Source organism: Canis lupus, chromosome 33, assembly GCF_048164855.1.
Source record: "Canis lupus baileyi chromosome 33, mCanLup2.hap1, whole genome shotgun sequence".
In the NCBI taxonomy this organism is placed as follows: Eukaryota; Metazoa; Chordata; class Mammalia; order Carnivora; family Canidae; genus Canis; species Canis lupus.
In genome coordinates, this window is record NC_132870.1 from 20591669 (window position 1) to 20611320 (window position 19652).

General features: G+C 39.3%; 1 protein-coding gene across 20 annotated transcripts in view; it reads left to right on the forward strand.

The window, feature by feature from the left end:
• Positions 1 to 3214: 3214 nt before the first annotated feature.
• Positions 3215 to 19652, forward strand: part of RAP1GDS1 (Rap1 GTPase-GDP dissociation stimulator 1) — a 164653-nt gene continuing 148215 nt past the window's right edge. For 16 of the 20 annotated variants that reach the window (XR_012023355.1, XR_012023360.1, XR_012023359.1 and 13 more), the window contains exon 1: positions 3215 to 3407. Coding sequence is in view for 5 of the 20 variants with exons in the window: in XM_072810539.1 (XP_072666640.1) it covers positions 3404 to 3407 (4 nt within the window). In the remaining 15 variants the exon portion in view is untranslated. The remainder of the gene's footprint in view (positions 3408 to 19652) is intronic. The other 4 variants (XR_012023367.1, XR_012023368.1, XR_012023366.1 and 1 more) reach the window with 2 other exon arrangements.

The following is a 19652-nucleotide window of genomic DNA, read 5'->3' on the forward strand; positions in this document are numbered from 1 at the left end:
AGACACCAGTAGATTTATTTCTGGAAACTCTCGACATCTGGAGAATATTTTCTAGCTATTTATGTAATCAGTGACTAGAGGTATCCCCAAAGCAATCTTTCTAATATGTAACTTTTTTAGGGCAGGTGCCATAGTTTATTTTTTTATCCCTGGTGTCTATTATAGTGCCTAATATAGTAGGCACTCAGTAAATATCTATCAACTGAGGGAATAGAGGCAATACAGACAGCAGCTGTCATCATCTTTATAAATATTTATTGATTAATGACTTTTACTTGGTAAGGTGCTAGAGTTCATAAAAAAGAACATCATTCTTGTTCCTTTCAAGATAAAACTTTGGAAGGATGAAGAGTTTCATTCATACAACAAATTTTTATTGAGCACTTACTATGTACTAGCATTGTACCAACACTGGGGATACCATGGCACATAAGGAAGACAAAAATCCCTGCCTTTGGGGAGCTTAGATTGAAATGAGGGTGAATACCAATAAGCAAAATGTTGCTTAAATGATTATTTTAGTGATAAGTGCTAAGGAAAAAAATTAATATGGAATCTAGGATATGAAGTGGGAATGTTGAAGTATTAGATAAAATGGCTAGGGAAGTCTTCATGCAGGTAACTTTTGAAGAAAAAGACGAAGAAAGTAAAGATATGAGAAAAAAGTCATATTTCTAAAACAGGAGAAGAAAGTTGAGGTGAGAACTAGCATTATGTGTGAAAGGGTAGGCGTTACACTGGTTACACTTCCACATGTAGCAATGAGTACCGGGTCTTACTGCCATCATACGCCAGCACTTTGGGACTCATTGTATGCAGTATGTCTAGACAGCCCTGTGGTTTTAATTGATAGTAGTGCTAAGGGAATGGTTTTTAGAGTCAAGCAGAACAAAAGCGGCACTTAAACTAGTGTCAGGTGGGAGGTCACAAAGCTGCTGTAGCTTTTGCTAGTTTGAATTTGTACATCCAAATGAAAAAAGATGCTCTTAGAAAATAATTGTAATATGTAACTAGAAAAAAAGTAGCAGGAAAAATGAAGCAAGTGAATTTGAGAATCTGGAAGAGATTAATGAATGTTAAGTAAAAAGAAAGACAAAAAAGCAGCCATACAAAGGCCCAATATGATCTGGAGAGGTCCAAAATCAAAGTGGACCATGGGGCTGTGTGTGTGTGTGTGATCTGGAGAGCTCCAAAAGGAATGTGGAGCATGGCAGGGGTGTGTATGTGTGTAACTTGCGTTGGTGTGTTATGGATTGAGTCATGTCCCCTGCGAATTTATTTAAGACCCAACACCCAGTATCTCAGATTTAACCCTGGAAATAGGGTCTAGGTTATAGATATAACTAAAGATAAGGTCATACTAAAGTATACTCGGGCCCCTAATCCATGACTGGCAGCCTTATAGAAAGGGAGGCCACATTTGAACAGACATGCCATGTGAAGATTGTGGAGTTATGCCACCACAAGCCAGGGACCTATCAGAAGCCAGGAGAGGCCTGGATGAGATCCTTCCTTAGTGCCTTCAGAGGGAGCGTGGCCTGACACTTTCAGACTTCTAGCCTCTGGAACTGTGAGACCGTCAATTTCTATTCTAAGCTGCACAGTTTGTGATAGTTACAGCAGCCCTAGGAAACTCATTTAGCATGTAAGAATATTTGAAGGCAAAACCGAAAGCATCCTTATATCCCAGAAAGGGAAGGAGGTTGGTTGCCTGATTGGTCTTAGGCATCAGGAAGGCCTAATAGCTTGGACGTCGGTAAATTGCGTTTCCTTGTTTTACCAAAGCTCTTTCTTTTTTTAATGATCGCGTTTCACTTTTGTTTTTAGAGAGCTCACACAAAATCTGCTCTGCTTAAGGAACTCTAAGGCACTTCTGACCTGCGTGCTTGCGGTTATCATACAAACGGAAGCCGACCCCACTGTAAGAGCGGGTCACGGCTGAAGCGAGGCAAGGCGCCTTTTCTCAACGTTGAATTTATTTATTTATTTATTTTTAATTTTTATTTATTTATGATAGTCACAGAGAGAGAGAGAGAGAGGCAGAGACACAGGCAGAGGGAGAAGCAGGCTCCATGCACCGGGAGCCCGACGTGGGATTCGATCCCGGGTCTCCAGGATCGTGCTCTGGGCCAAAGGCAGGCGCCAAACCGCTGCGCCACCCAGGGATCCCTCAGCGTTGAATTTAAAGAGTAGGGGTTGGAAGGGAGAAGCAGCCTCGATTCAGGTGTGCAACGTCCCCCTTCCACAGGTGGGACTGCTGCCCGCGGGCCTGTCCCCTGCTGGGGTGCGGCTGCTGCTGTGTGGGGAGAGCGATCCGACTCCTACAGCTACGAGGGGTCCGGGCCAGACGCGGCCCCCGCAGGGAGCAGGAGGGTTTCTTCGCGGCTCCCCCCGCAGGGCAGGGGCGCGGGGCCCAGCGCATGCCCGGCCGGGAGGGCGCCCGCTCGGGTCTCGCCCGCGATCGGGGGCGTCCCGGGGGCCTGGCCCGCCGGCTGGGCGGGGCCGCCGCTACCTCGGTAACCTCGGCCGGGCGCTGCCCGGTGGGGGGAGCCCGAGGGCACCCTAGCTCCGCCGGTGGCTTTCCAGGCGTCTCGGGGGAGGCAAGGCCGCGCTTCCGTAGGAGGAAAGCCCTGGGGGCGGCCCCCTTCTCGGCTGCCCAGCCCTGTTGTGAAGCTCGCCGCGGCCGAGGCAGCCCCAACCACCCCGCTGCTGCGCCGCTAACGCTAGGAGCCCGCCCCGCGCCCCGCGCCCCGCGCCCCGCGCCCGCAGGCTGCTCGGAGAACGGGCGCCCTCAGGTCTCGGTCTCGCGGAGGCGCAGCCCCGTCGGCGGCCCGTGCACGGCAGCTCCGTCTCGGGATGTCTGCGGGGCGTCCCCGCCGCCTCCTCCGGGGACCTGCAGCCCGCGCGGCCGGGCCGTCCCGTAAGGCACACGGGGTCGGCGGGCAAGCCGGGCGGCAGCCCTCGGGACCCCGCAGCCCACCCAGCGCGCGGCCTGCGGCGGCTGCAGCGCGCCCGCCCGCGGAGGGGAAGAGAAAGGGGCGCGGGAGACACTGAGCATGCTCGGCGGAGAGGGCGGGGCGCCCCCGGGCCGCGCGTCGGGGCCGGCGCTGCTCAGCCCGGCTCTGCCTCCCGGGCGCCCGCCCGCTCCGAGCCGCGCCCGCCGCAGGCTGCGCCCGCCCCGCCCCGCCCCGCCCCGCCCCGCCCCCCGCCGCTCGTCCCCGCCGCGGCCGCGCCGCCTGCAGCAGCAGCAGCGGCAGCAGCAGCTGCTCCTCCCCGGCGGCCGCCCCCCGCGGGTCCCTCCCTGGCTGCGGGAGAGGCCGAGGTAGAGGGAGGACGCCGCGCCGCCCGCCCGCTCCGGGGACCCTCGCCTCGCCCTGCTGGCTCCGCACCCTCCGGGAGAAACATGGGTAAGTCATCCTGCCTTCCCCGTCATCGCCTGACATTTTTCTCTCCCTCGGCGTGTTGCAGGGTGGGAAGCGTTTCTCGCGCAAAGTTGCCGGATTTCTCCAGCCCGCGGCTGTGGGACCGCGGCTCGCCCTGCGGGGACAGTCGGCGCTCGCGGCACGCGCGCGGGTCCCCGGGCTGGGAGGGTCCCGGGCGCGGGGTGCGGCCCTCGGGCACCTCGCGGCCGCGCCTCCCCTCCTCCATTCTTCCTGCCCGAGCCGTGCCCGGGCACCGCGGGGCCGGCCTCGCGGGCCAGCATCCTCCGGAGGCCGCCCGCCCCCTTCCCTCGGCGGCTGCGGGCGCGGAGGCTCGGTCGGACCGCGCGGGAGAGCCCGCCTCGCGGAACTTCCCGGTCTGGGCGACCTTTCCCCAGCCCGAGGCGGGGAAGTGCGAGCAAGTAGTTTGGGCGACGGCACGACCTGCATGGGAATGGTTTCTGGCGGGGGAGAGCGGCCGGCGTCCCCGGCCGAAGGATGACTTGTCAGAGGCCACGAGGAGCGCGCGGGAGGATGCGGAGAGCCGCCGGCCGGGGGCCCCGTGCCCAGCCCCCTCCTGGGCCCCTTCGCCCGCCTGCTGTTGCTGTGCCGAGAAACGCACCCTGGAACACGTTACGGAACTTACATCTCAGTTATTCCTTCCCGGCGTCCCCTGCCTCAATCTACATAATCTGATTTTTAGTTCCTTTGTATGTACGGTTGATCCCAACGAATTGGTTTGCGACCAGATACTTAAAAGCAGGTGCATTCTCTAAAATGACATATGACTTATCTTAACATTTTTTTTTTTCATGACATTGCTTAGGCGTTCAGTGCGGTAATTACAGAAACGTCTGATGAGTTCTGTAATTTAATAGGCGATTTTTTTTTTTTAAAAGATAGTATCAGTTCGAAGTACCGTACTTCTACATGCCCCTGGTTCGCTTCCACCCCTGTCGTAATCTCCTCTTTTAAAATTTGCTCCATTGGCGTCTGTCAACTCGGACTTTTCCCACCCCTCTGTGCAAGTTATTTTAAGCCTAAAATGAATGTGGTTCTTTCATCTGTCAATACAGTGCTCAACACGTCTAGCATTCAGTCGTGGCAATTGAGAATCTTCTAGGAAGTATCTAAATCTGGAAATGGTGTGGATGGAGCTTACTGGAAAAGCAGATGCTCCAAGCTGTTTCAGACCTTTGGTCCTATATTGGGGAGAGGCTAGTGTTGCAGGAGGAGGTGGTATGAATAAAAAATGAATTATGGCCCTGAATTTTATCTTTAGTTCAGATTTCTTCCCCCCCTTTTAATGTACTATCGGTATTATGCTGAACGAATTTATGTAAAATTGGGTGGCCCATAGGTACCTAGCTTTTCTCCAGGAGTAGAATTTTAAATAAATACTCAGATTATTGGACACATTGTAAATTTTCCTTGAACATGCAAAAGCTCTCTCCTTAATTATAGGCCACAAATATGGCTTGTGAAATACATTTACCCGTGTTTCAAGGTGAGCTAGAAAATCCATTTAAATAAAATTTTAACTTACATGTTGAGTCAGAGTCTTCTCAGTAGAAAAAATTCAATTCTGTTGCCATACTTATGAATAAAAATACTTTATTTAAAAATGATTGATCTTCAAATTCTTGAATGTTACTGCTTGATTTCAAAGAATGGTCAGATAGAAACCCTTCTCTCATTTGAAGTTTCTCAGATACTCTTTGATTAAACCAGTCTCTCCTCATAGTACTCTATACCTTATTGGAGGCTTTTTAGCACTTACATAATCTGCCTTATAATGGAGTTGTTTATGTGTGTGTTGTGCAGTTAGTCATCAGTTCCAGAAGATGTAAATTATGTCTAATTAATTTTTGTGTATCCCACAGTTCTTTCCACATAGTAGATATTCAATAAGTCTTTGGTGAATTCACTATTGAAGTTAAAACCTATTATTTTCCATTTGTGAACTTGAAAGTATGGGCTTTGAACATTCAGTTTGGTAGTTATTATGGAGGCTTGGAGGAATTGGGAATAGAGAAGTATAATTATACTATGAGTAGTCTTCTTGGTAAAAAAAAAAAAAAAAAAAAAAGGTTGGGTTGACTCAGAGATATGGATTCGGGGATAGCCTCCAGGTAAGCCATTTCCTTCTGCACTGCTGTCTTCCATGGTAAGGTGGGTTAGTGTGTGATCACTAGGACATGCAATAACATAAAATTGAAACCTTGTAAAGCGATTTCATCTTCTGAGCCAAAGAAGTTATAACAATTGACATATACGTAAAGGGTACCCTGATTAATGGTAGGAAAAAATCACTTTTGAAAGACTTCCCAAGAAATAAATAAGGTGATTTAAAAAAATATTCTCATGGCAGTGCTTTTTCTCTGTAAGAAAGTGAAGGAAACTTCCTATATAGTCTTATGGGGCATGGCTATAATATATATCTTATTATAGAGTCAACATATACTTAATTTTTATTGAATATCAACCACGTACAATGTACTGTGGGAGGACAGAGATGAATAAAACATTCATACTTCAAGTTCCATTTAATCCTAATTGGAATGATACGATACATACACAGATAGCTATAACGGAAGTGATAATAAATGATCTTTACATGTGTTATAGATTCAGGGCATGGAGAGAAGAAGGTTTTAGAAAAATGATGTTGTTTGAACCAAAGGTTGGTTAAACCTCTGGAAGGTAGAAATGAATGGAGACTGTTAATTAGGATGGGGGTTGGCAGGAGAGAAATGGCATAAATGGAGATATAGAGATAGGGAATACTCAAGGAATTTCAGGATATGACTAAATAGTCATGTTTGGCTGGAGCAAAAGGTAAGGTAAGAGTGTGTGACAGAGATGAAAAAGTATTTATGGGCAAAGACCAGATAGTAGAGGAACTTAAATGCCAAATTAAAGAAGTTTTTGGACTTTGGTCTATTAAGGGACTATGAAACATTTTTAGGTAGTTAAGTGATGGATCACATCTGTGGTTTAGGAAAATTAATCTGTTAAGTGAAAGATGGGTTAGATGAGAAAATAGAGAACACTTCAGAAGGTAGTTGTTGCAGTTTGGGTGAAAATATTTACTGGCTAGAACTAGACTGTGGCAATGGGAGTAGAATGTTGCAAATAAAGAACAGGATTTACTTGCCAACTAATTGAGTATGGAATTGAGAAAGGAGATGTACAGTATCGCCTGGGCAATAAAGAAAATGTGGAAATATTAATATATATTTAATCCATTGGAAGAGGAAACACGAATAGTAAGTTTTGGGCCTGATGGGTTGCACTGTTTATTTTGCCATTTAGATTCTCTGCTCATTGATGACAGGGATTCTCATTAGGTTTGTTTTTGTTTTTTAAATATTTTATTTATTTATTTATTTATTTATTTATTTATTTATTTATTTATTTATTTATTTATTTATTTATGAGAGGCAGAGAGAAGGAGAGAGAGAGAGAAAAGCAGAGACACAGGCAGAGGGAGAAGCAGGCTCCATGCAGGGAGCCTGACGTGGGACTTGATTCTGGGTCTCCAGGATAAGGCCCTGGGCCGAAGGCGGCACTAAACCACTGAGCCACCCGGCCTGCCCCTCTCATTAGGTTTGAATACATCTCAAATAATAGTGTGTGGCACATAGTAGCTATGCAGTAAACATTTGTTGACTGACTGAAACTAGGTAACAAATATTTAACAAATAGTTATTTTTTTTTTTAAGATTTTATTTATTTATTCCTTAGAGACACACAGAGAGAGAGAGAGAGAGAGAGAGAGAGAGAGAGACAGGCAGAGGGAGAAGCAGGCTCCATGCAGGGAGCCTGACGTGGGACTCGATCCTGGGATTCCAGGATCAGGCCCTGGGCTGAAGGCAGCGCTAAACCTCTGAGCCACGGGGCTGCCCAGTTATTTTAACTTTTAAGAGAGGATTTGAACTTGAGATCTGGAAGTTATTCATAAATCCCGAATGATATTTCAAGTTAGGTAGGAGGCAGAGAGGCAACAGAAAGAAAAAAAAGAAAATTTGTCCAAGGTAAGAATCTTGAGGAATGACCCATTGTCAGGGAAGAATGGAATGATTTGACAACTGAAAGAGACAGAAGTAGGTAGGAGTGAAACCCTAGAATTGGCATGTGGCTAGTTTCATTATATACTGAATGGTTAATAATATCCATTGCTTCAGAACCCAGTGATAAGGACTGAGGAAAGGATCTGAATTGTGATGTGGTTTGGTTAGGATATTACCCAGGATATTTTCTAAAAAGCAACTTTAAGAGGTGTAGTAGATATGGAGATCAGTTGTAGAGGCTGAGTAATGAGGAAGTAGAAACTAAGAATTCACTATATCCCTTGACCTGTTTAAAGATCTGTAAATAAGCATAGGTTTCTTTAAACATTTTTAAAATGTTGCACTTTATATGGAGTGATACATGCTATTTTCTTGCCTGAGAATAATTTGTAATGTTACCATAGTGCTTCACAAGTCTGACATTTTTTAATGTCATTATATCCTAGTATAGTGTACTTTTTATGTTTGCAATATTTGTCATACAGATTGAGCTTAGAAATGGTTTTATAATTTTGCATAGCATTTTACATAAAGTATACTTTTTACTGATGAATGGTTTTATCACTTTTTATTTCTATTAGTCTTTGTGAATTTGGAATTTCTCTAGTTATGTCTCTATACCCTTAATTCCTAGGGTTCTGTTTTTCTGTATAAATATGTATTAGCTTTATAGATCAGTCTTGTATTTTTTTCCTCTTGTATATCTAAGTTCAGGAATGATTTTACAGATCTTTTTTTTTTTTTTTTTCAAATTAGAATGATACAATTTTTTGGTAAACTGGTAGTCGCTAAAGTTTACTTTTTAAAAAGAGCATAGATCACAGATTGACTAGTTCAATAATTTTTCTTATGTTGGCATTACATCTTTGTTATGTTATCTGTTTTCTCCCCATGGAAGCAGGGCTAAATTCACTGTCTTTGGTAGAGTCATCTTCTGAAGTCCCTAGTACTACTATTTGGAAAGTTATAATAACCCTAATTCATTTTGAGAACTGTAGAGTTTTAACTTTCACATTGGAATGTTGGAGCTTCTGGGTACATTTGGGGAAAATACTGTGGTTTCCCTCTACAGAGATTCCAGGTCACTGAATTTGAACTTGGCAATTCTAGCATTATTGGTGGCACCAGCAGCGACCATAAGAATTACCTAAATTTTTAATACTCAATCATCAGGAGGAATGGAGAAGGAAGACCCACTCCTTTGAGAACTTGGTGTTAATTTTTGATAATCAAATGTTCGGATAACACTAAATTGAAAATACTTTCCTAGGCATTTAACTTGGCAAATAGTTCTTGTGGAGAGAAGAGCAATAATAAATGAAGATATCAGTAAGTTATGAAGTCTGTCTTGGTTATAAAATTCTATGATTCCTTGAAACTGAACTTTGAATATACTTAGTATCACTAATGTCTTAAATATGCTGTATTCATCCTTATATAATCAGTTTTTCTTTAGTGTTCAAAGAGTAAATGTCTACTTGAGGTAGCACTTCAAAGTTTGAAACAACCTGTTAGCTTTGTCTGACTAGACGGCCTAAATACCATTACTTATGTGAGCTAAGATATAAATGCGGGATTCAAATTGCAGAGTAATGTCATTCTCTCAATACATCTATTTATGCAACTTTTGTTGCTAGAAGCATTCCAGGAGTTAAAAGTGAGAATTAGGGCAGCCCGGGTGGCTCAGCGGTTTAGCGCTGCCTTCAGTCCAGGGTGTGATCGTGGAGACCCGGGATCAAGTCCCACCTCGGGCTCCCTGCATGGAGCCTGCTTCTCCCTTTGCCTGTGTCTCTGCCCCGCCCCGCCGCCCCCCCCCCCCCCCCCCCCGCTGTGTGTGTCTCTCATGAATAAATAAATAAAACCTTAAAAAAATAAAAATAAAAGTGAGAATTAGGGTAGTGGTAAATGGAAGTGGTTAAATTGAGCTGCTAGCTGTGATTGGCTCTGCTTACAAACTCCAAAGTCCTTCTAACTTTTTGTATACAAAATGAATTATTTCCATATGAGGTGTATATCTGGTATCTTCTCTGAGGCTGTTTTTGCTTAATTTTGTCCAAATTTATGACTTCAACTACTAACTATATGCTACTAGTGCCTATATTATATATGTGTGAGTGTGTGTGTGTATATACATATGTATATTTATAAATCTGTTTTACTAAATTTATATGCTTGCATATACTATATGCATATACATAAATATTTTATTAAATATGTAGGTATATATATTTGATAAAATAGTTTATTATATATGTTATATATTTTATATAATGTAGGTAATATGTATAATGTTTGGACTATATGTAGGCAGTATGTATAATACATGTATGGGCTATAATATCTGTAGGCATATATATAATATATGTATGGGCTATTTTTTTATCTAGGAGATTATTAAACATCTCTATATCCATAGTTAATTCAAATTAATTCAGTTCAAAACCAAATTCATTGTGCAGTTTTTAATGATAATAACTAGAGGTGTGATGGTTATGTTCAACCAAAAGCCCTTCTCTAATAAAGCCTGGATTTGTGGTGGTTGTTGATATCTTATGAATGCATAGTTGGGAAGAGATGAATTGCAGCACATCAGTATATAGTAGATCCACCATATAGATATAATAACCTTATGAGCACAGATAACAGTAAAATATAGTGAAATAATTAAGTAGTAAAGAGTTTTGAGTATTAATACCTTTGTTTTAACATAACTTATTGAGGTTTATAAAATTTAATTTTTAGTAATGGCTGTTTTACTAATTGCCTCATAAAATTCCTAAAAATTTAATAATCATGTTTCTTGGGCTGGTACAAAGGAATTTTAGTACACCATTGAATGAATAATTACCATTTATCATTTAATAAGAATTATTGATGTTAATTATGCTAAGCTTTACATTTTTTCATATTTTTAAAATTTTTAATTTTTTCAACAATTCTATGAAGTAAGTGACTCTATTCCCATTTTATTGATTCAAAGAATTAAATAATTCATCCAGGGGGAGAGAACTAAGTCTCTAAAATCTTATTTTAGAGCAGTGATTCTCAAACTCTAGCTTACTTAAGAATCCACTAGTGTTTATTAAAAAAAAAATTAATACGCCCACCCTCAGAAATTTTGATTTAGTAGACATTGGGTGGGCTGAGAATTTGCATTGTCAAGACATTGGCAGATGATGTTGCACTTTCGGTAGCATCACCGTAGAGCATGGGTCTGCAGACTTTTTACATAAAGGGCCAGATGGTAAGTATTTTAGGCTTTGCAGGCCAAGAGGCAAAATCAAAGATATTCCATAGATAAGAGAGAAATATATGATGAAGGAAAACAAATATCCACAAATATTTTGTTGACTAAATTCAAAATACAACACTAATTGAACATAAGTTATTGCAATACAGATATACTAATAACAATATTTTAATTCTGTTTTTGAGATAGAATTTCATTTAATTGGGATTCAGAGTTATCTTGTCATCAGAATTGATCATTTGTTAATGCAGATCTGTAATGTGATTTAATGGATTTTGTTTTCGAAACATAGATAGACATTGCCAAATACTGTAATCAGTCCATGAGGATATGATTTTATTAATGAGCATGTTCATTTCTATGGAAGGAATTTATAGAATTCTTTTGGATTCTACTCTTGATATTTGCTACTTAGCATGCTACTACATTATGGATTAACCACTTAAAATAGAAAGGTGGGGGGGATCCCTGGGTGGCTTAGCAGTTTGGCGCCTGCCTTTGGCCCAGGATGCGATCCTGAAGTCCCAGGATCCAGTCCCGCGTCGGGCTCCCGGCGTGGAGCCTGCTTCTCCCTCTGCCTGTGTCTCTGCCTCTCTCTCTCTCTCTCTCTCTCTCTCTCTGTGTGTCTATCGTGAATTAAAAAAAAAAAAATCTTTAAAATAGAAAGGTGGAAGCTTCTCAGTTGCTTAGTTAAGTGGATTTTCTTGTGTAGAAGTTTCTTTTGCATCTGAAGTCTGAAAAACCCTGCTATAACCATGGTTTGAGCTTGTAAAATATATCTGTTGCAAATTTGTATATGCATGGAGGTCTCTTATTTTAACATTTGACAGTACCAGAAGCTTGTACAGTAGATTGATGGTTACTTGTGTTTCCAACAATGTTGTCAAAATGACAACATAGTTAAGTTCCTCATATAAGCCCTATTTTGCCTTTTGATTTTCAGGTCAAATTCTAGGAAACATCAAATCTGCAGCAAATCTAACTTCCAGAGGCATTCATTGTTTGTTAATAGTGGTTAAAGGCATTTCTTTTTATTCCCCCAGAAATTTCATCTCACCTTTGAACTAAAAAATCAAAATCAAACTCTACCATTGCTGAGCTATTAAACTGTTGTGTGATAAGGCTGGTCAGGGTATTTAGCTTCTTCTTCTTATCAACGTACACAGAACTGATGATGCTTATTACATCTATGAGAGTGAATGAAGTTGATACCACTGGTTCAGGAATACATGATAGTTTGAAATATTTTCTTGATAAAATGCCTACTGATGAATAATATAATGAAGAACCATTGGCTTTAAATATCTTACATTTTCACAAACTTAGTAAGTTTGTTCAGCTAAACCTTTTTTTCTTTTCTTTTCTCTTTCTTTCTTTCTTTCTTTCTTTCTTTCTTTCTTTTCTTTTCTTTTCTTTTCTTTTCTTTTCTTTCTTTTTTAGGATTTTATTTATTTATTTGACAAAGAGAGAGAGAGCACAAGCAGGGGGAGCAGCAGGCAGAGAGAAAGGGAGAAGCAGGCTCCCGCTAAGCAGGGAGCCTATGGGAGGCTTGATCCCAGACACTGGGAGCATGACCTGAGCCGAAGACAGATGCTTAACCAACTGAGCCACCCGGGTGCCTGCTAAGCCTTTTTCTGTTCCTCACATTTTTATCGCCATCAGCTGTAATACATCTTAGCAGATTCCACTTCAGGTTGTATTGAATTAATGTATAATCTCAATTTTGAAAATAAACTCGCCTATTGTGATTCTATGCAGACTCTTCATAGAGGTTAATTCTTTAGTTGCTTCATGCTCCGTGTCAGTGTTCTGAAAATAACATTAATTAGTATCACTAATATCTATCAACTTATCAAGAACCAATGAAAACTTTACAAAATCATTTGCCTTGTTTTTTAGTAGAGTATTGATATTGCTCCCAATATCCTTACCTCTTCAAGTAGTTATCATCACAGAATGGCTACTCTCAAACAATCCCTACCACCACCCATGAAATATTTCTTTGGCTGTTGTAGTCAAAACACAATTTAGCTCACCATGAGTAAACAGCTTTCCTGCTTGATTAATAAGTGAGCCACTCAGAAACTTAGTTTGTAGCTTCATTTTCATTTTTTACTTAATTAATTAATTTTTAAGATTTTATTTATTTGAGAGAGAGTGAGAGCATCCACCAGCAGGGGGAGGGGCAAAGAGAGAGGGAGAAAATAGACTCCCTGCTGAGCAGGGAGCCCTAAATGGCTTGATCCCTTGACTCCAGGATCATGACCGGAGAGGAAGGCAGATGCTCAACTGACAGCCACGCAGGGTCCCCTCATTTTTTTATTTTTGTAAAGAAATTCAGCTTTGATGAGCTACTGTATTTTATATTTTCTAATTTCTCTGACAATTACTTTCCTATGAATTGTGAATATGATGAATGTTTAGTCTGGTAGTATAGGTGTAGTATTTTTCTAACATAGCTATAGTGTCATTGCATGATATATTTGTTTGCTATCTAATTCAATAACAAGATAGTCCACACACCACTTAAATGCCTTAAAAACATGACATTTGAAGTATATGTTTCCTGTTTTGATTTAATGGTCAAAATGGAATGTTGTGATATGACAATACCCATGGCACTCAAAACAATGGACAGCCATAACTGTGCAGCTGCAATTTGTAGTACATCAAACAGCAGTATAAACTGATGAAGGCACTATGTATGGTTTCTGTCTCCCCTACTCAACTGCCATCATAACGTGAACACGGGTATAAACAATAAAGGAGTGAGTTACATTCCAATAAAACTTTGTTTATGGACACTAACGTTTGAATTTCATACAATTTGCACATCATGAAATATATTTCTTTTTTATTTTATTCAATAATTTACAAATGTAAAACTGTTTTACCCTTGGATGATACAAAATCAAGATATGGACCATAGTTTACCTATTTCTACTGTAGAGTAATACTATACTACGTTACCTTTACCCAAGACTTTTTCTCCCTTTGAATTCCCTAGCTCAGTGAATGGTATCACCATCCATCCACTCAGTCATTTCTGAAATCTAGTCATTCTGTTTCTAATATCTGTTGGGTTCCCTAAGTTCTTACAATTCTACTTCTTTGAATCAACCCTCTCCTCTTCTCTCTACTGTAAACACTACCAATTCAGCGTTTTATCACCCCTTCTTGAGACCATTTCACTATTCTGTAACAGATGTTCTTTCCCCTAGCATTTCCCTTCTTAACCAGTTTTTACATGCTGCTAGAGTACTCTATTTAAAAGATGAATCTGATCATTTCACTCCTTAGATATATATTTTTAATAGCTTCCCAATACATATAGCAGGGTTCCCAAACTCAAATGAAGAAACTGTGTGATTGAGGAGGGTTAAATGGCAATCTTTTGACACAGGGGTACTTCCCCACCCCACTGCATATTAAATTTAAAGGAATATTTTTTATTTCCATAAAAATGTATGCTTTCATTTTTTTTCTTGAAAAACATCTGTCTTTAAGTTTCTCACTTTTGGTAAAAGACAACGGTGACAAAAATATTTCTCTACTATAATAAGAATAGTAGTGAAAGCATGATGAATGGCAACTAACATTGGGTCTCAGTGTGGAGATACAACAGGGAATGATGGGACTATGGCAAACTACAGGGTATGTGCCTAACCTAAAAAAGACGTTCCCTACTTAGCTACAATCATTTTTGCCATGTAGGAAAAAATGGTGTTGTTTCGGAGCTAACATGGGACACATACAGAAGACTCAGGCTCTTTAGGCCACTCACCAGCCAATCTAGTGTTTTTTTTTTTTTTTTTCAAGGGAAAAGGAAGGCAGGGTTGGGGGAAGACAGACAAGTTTAACTCTAGTACCTAAGAACATGTGAAAGAAATAATTCAGGTTATAGAACAGGAATCCCCAGTGTGGGGGAATAGGTCAGAGAATACCAAACATGTCAAATATTAACTTATTTACTAAATTAGGGGCCAAGCTTAAGCCAGATTTGGGGACTTTTAAAAGAAACCAGAAATTAGATTTTTATCCTGATACAGTTGACCCTTGAACAGCATGGAAGTTAGTGGCATTGACCTCCCACACAGTCAAAAATTCACATGTAATGTTTGGTTCTCCTGAAAACTTAGTTACTAATAACCTACTGTTGACTGGAAACCTTACTGAGAATGGTCAGTTAACACATATTTTGTATATTGTATGTATTGTGTACCATATTCTTATGATACAGTAAGCTAGAGAAACTAAAATTTTATTAAGAATATCATTAAGGAAGAGAAAATACATTTATAGTGCTTTATTTATTTATTTATTTATTTATTTATTTATAGTGCTGTACTTATTGAAAAAAACCCATGTATAAATAGACTTGTGTGGCTCAATTCTGTGTTGTTCAAAGGTTGACTGGATTTAAGATTGTTCTTGGTTTTGAGAATTATAATATCTAGGTCCTCAAACAGTGACACCATGGCTCTGCCTCTTTCTGTCCAGGGTAGAGAACACTGGTCAGAACCTCAGGTCGGTGAGGTTAAGAAGCATGTCCAGGTTCACACATTGAATTAGGGGTAGTATCAGATCTAGAATCTTGGTTTCCTAATCCTGTATTAGTGTTCTGTTCATTATACTAGGCCAGCTCCAATTTGTTAATGAATAAAAAAAGTGCATCTATACATATCCACAAACACACACACCTACACACACACACACACACACACACACAAATTAACATCAAGGATTCACTCAAGTAAGTAGGTTAATGGAAAACTTCCTTTCCTAATGTTTGTACTACTAGAGTCTAGGCCCTCATCTCCTCATTCCTATACTGCTGAGACCATTTCTTACTTGTCCTCCCTAATAGTAGAGTCTTTGCTCTTCAGTCTTTTCTACATGCTACCACCAGATTAATCCTTTTAAAAAGATACTGCATCAATTATATCATTCTCAAGAATCTTTTTTTTTTCTCAAGAATCTAATACTGCTTCAACTGCCTATCATACTGAGTCTAAACTCTACTTAGCTTTCAGAATCCATAGAATTCTACTACCTCTCTTAAATTTCTCATTCTTTCTGAAATACAGCTTCCTTTGATTATCACTGACCCTGAAATATTCTTCATCAGTGATTATGCCAGTATACCTTTGTTCATGTTATTCTTCCTCCCAGAATAACTTCTTTCCTCCGTTCTTATTCATTCTTCATAATCTAGCTCATGGAGACTACTTCTAACCTCTCTTACCAATCTCTCCTTTCTCTGGACACCTCTCACTTCTTGGACTCCTATAACACATTCAGTAACATCAGTTAGTCACCCAGTGTTTCATACTTCTTGCTGGCATTCAGTAATACTTGTTTGTTCATATCATAGAGTTACTATGGACTTAGATCAGTCTTCTTATTTAGCAGCATCATCCTATAGTGATTATAGGCATATTTATAATAGAGCTTGTAAACCAGCAGCCAAGGGGCCAAGTATACTTTGCAGATGGATTTTGTTAGGGAAGCTTTAGAAATTGGAATTGCTTGTCAACATTTAAATATCAGGACATTTTGTTAGAAATCCATTTTGTGAATTTTTCTTGAAAGACTAAAAATTTAGGATCCCTGAGCCTGCATTCCTATTCATGACAGTTAATGATAGTTGTTCTTAGGCAGGGTATGAGGTCCCCAGTTTCTGTACTTCTTCCTTGTTATCTTCAGTCCTACAAACTTCACTCAGTATTCTGTCTGGCTCTAGAAGGTATTTATCCGTTTATTTTTATTTTATATTTTAGGTTTATTTGAGTATAGTTAACACACAGTGTTAACATTAGTTTCAGGTGTAGAACATTGTGATTTAGCTTCTCTATATGTTATGCTCTGCTCATCACAAGTGTAGCTACCATCTGTCACCATACAATGCTATTTACAATATTATTGTCTATATTCCCTATTCTGTGCTTTTTAGTTTCATGATTTTTTTTCATTCCGTAACTGAAAACCTGTATCTCCCATTTCCCTTTGCCCATTTTTCCCATACCCCTTTCATCTGACAACTATCATTTTGTTTTCTGTATTTATAGGTCTGAGTCTGCTTTTGTTGTTGTTTGTTTTGTTTTTAAGATTTTACATATAAGTAAAATCACACTGTATTTGTCTTTTTCAATCTGATTTAATTCACTTAGCATAATACCTTCTGGGTCCATCCATGTTGTCACAAATGGCAAGATCTCCTCTTTTTTTATGGCTGCATTATACTTGTGTGTGTCTGTGTACACACACCACATCTTCCTTATCCATTCATCTATCCATGGGCTCTTAGGTTGCTTCCATATCTTGTCTATTGTAAATACTGCTGCAATAAACATAGGGGTACATATATCTTTTCAAATTAATGTTTTTGTTTTCTTTAGGTGAATACACAGAGTAGAATTATTGGATTTTATGGTATTTCTATTTGTAATTTTTGGAAGAACCTCCGTAGTGTTTTCCACAGTGATTGTACCAGTTTATATTCCCACCAACATTGCACAGGGGTTCTTTTTTCTCTGTATCCTTGCCAACACTTCTCCCATTCAGTAGGTTGTCTTTTTGTTTTGTTGATAGTTTCCTTTGCTGTGTAAAAACTTTTTATTTTGACGTAGTCCCAATAGTTTATTTTTGCTTTTGTTACCCTTGTCTTAGAAGACATATCTACAAAAATGTTGCTATAGTCAATATCAAAGATATTATTCTTCATGCTATCTTCTAGGGTTTTTATGGTTTCAGGTCTCCATGTTTAGGTCTTTAAGCAATTTTGAGTTTATTTTTGTGTATGGGTTAGTGCTCTAGTTTCATTCTTTTGCATATAGTTGTCCAGTTTCCCCAGCATTATTTATTGAAAAGACTGTTTTTTCCTCATTGTATGCTCTTTCCTCTTTTGTCATAGATTGACTATATAATATATAATATGTAACATACATAACACATAATATTAACTGACTATATCATAGATTTATTTCTGGGCTTTCTAGTCTTTTACATTGATCTATTTTTATGCCAGTTTGGTTAATGCAGCTTTTTTTTTTTTAAAGATTTTATTTATTTATTCATGAGAGTCACAGAGAGAGAAAGAGAGTGAGAGAGAAAGAGAGAGAGAGGCAGAGGGAGAAGCAGGCTCCATGCAGGGAGCCTGACATGGGACACAATTCCGAGTCTCCAGGATCACGCCCTGGGCTGAAGACAGCAGTAAACCGCTGAGCCACCTGGGCTGCCCATGGTTAATGCAGCTTTGTAGTATATTAGAAATCTGGGATTATGATACCTCCAGGTTTGTTCTTTCTCAAGATTAATTCGGCTATTCAGTCTTTTGTTCCATACTAATTTGAGGATAATTTTTCTAATTCTATTAAAAATGCTTTTGGTATTCTGATAGAGATTATATTGAATCTGTAGATTGTTTTCGGTAGTATGGATATTTTGACAGTATTAATTCTTCCATTCCACGATATGGGTTATCTTTCCATTTGTCTGTGTCCCATTCAGTTTCTTCTGTCAGTGCTTTATAGTTTTCAGAATACAGATCTTTCACTCCCCTGGTTAAGTTTATTCCTAAGTATTTTGTTGTTTTTGGTGCAATTATAAATAGAATTGTTTTTTAAATTTCTTTTTCTGCAACTTTGTTACTAGTATATAGAAACGCTACCAGTTTCTGGGTATTAATTTTGTGTTTTATAGCTTATTCATTTATTGCTTCTATTTATTTATTGCTTCTATTACTTTTATTCCCTTGTTACTGTTACTTCATTTATTCTATTTTATTCATTTATTACTTCTATTTATTTTTTATTTCATTTGTTTATTTGCCTATTCATTTATTACTATTACTTTTTTGGTCTTTAAGGTTTTTTATGTATAGTATGTCATCTGTGAATACTGACAGTTTAATTTTTCCTTTACCAAGATGGATACTGTTTATTTTTTCTTGTCTGGTTAACTGTGGCTAGGACTTCCAGTACTATTTGAATAAAAATGGCAGGTATACATTGATTCTTGTCTTCTTCCTAACTTCAGAGGGAAAGCTTTCAATTTTTCACCATTGGGTATGATTTACCTGTAGGTTTTTCATATATGGTATTTATTTATTTATTTATTTGTTTGTTTGTTTGTTTGTTTTAAGTAGGCTCCACAGTGTGGAGCCCACTGTAGGGCTTGAATTCACAACTATGAGATCAAGACCTGAGCTAAGATCAAGAGTCAGACACTCAACCTACTGAACCACCCAGATACACCCCCATATATGGCCTTTATTATGTTGACGTTTGTTCTCTCTAACCCCACTTGGTTGAAAGTTTTTATCTGAATGGATGTTGAATTTGTCAAATGCTTTTCTGCATCTATTGAGATGATCATGTGATTTTAATCTTTTGCTAATGTAGTATATGTCTCTTACAGGTATTTGAATTTGCAATCTCTGAGATTTCTGTTAACTCTTTAGTAATTCAAAAGCTGTAATTATAATTGAAATTGTGGTAAAATGGAACTTATATTACTCTTTGAACATGAATAAATTTATTTTAAAAATTAAGTGATTATTGCAAAAATTAAGTCATATAAGAGCAAAGTTAACTACCTGTGATAGTTATATATATCAGAATTATATATATCAGAATTATATATATCAGAATACCTGATATATTCTCATCAATCATAATTAAACCAAATCTGTAATTGAGCAGAATGATACAAAAAAATCAAAGAGATAGAGGGTAGAATCTCTCCTTTTTCATAAAGTAATTCTGTAGTATAGCTTTTGTCAAGTTACTTAAGTTCTTTAAATCCCCATTTCATCGTATCCTTGAAGTAGTACATTATTACTGAATAAGAACAAATAATAGATTTCAGATAAAAAATGGAAGGGAGAAAGAGCTCATTTCCTAGAGAACT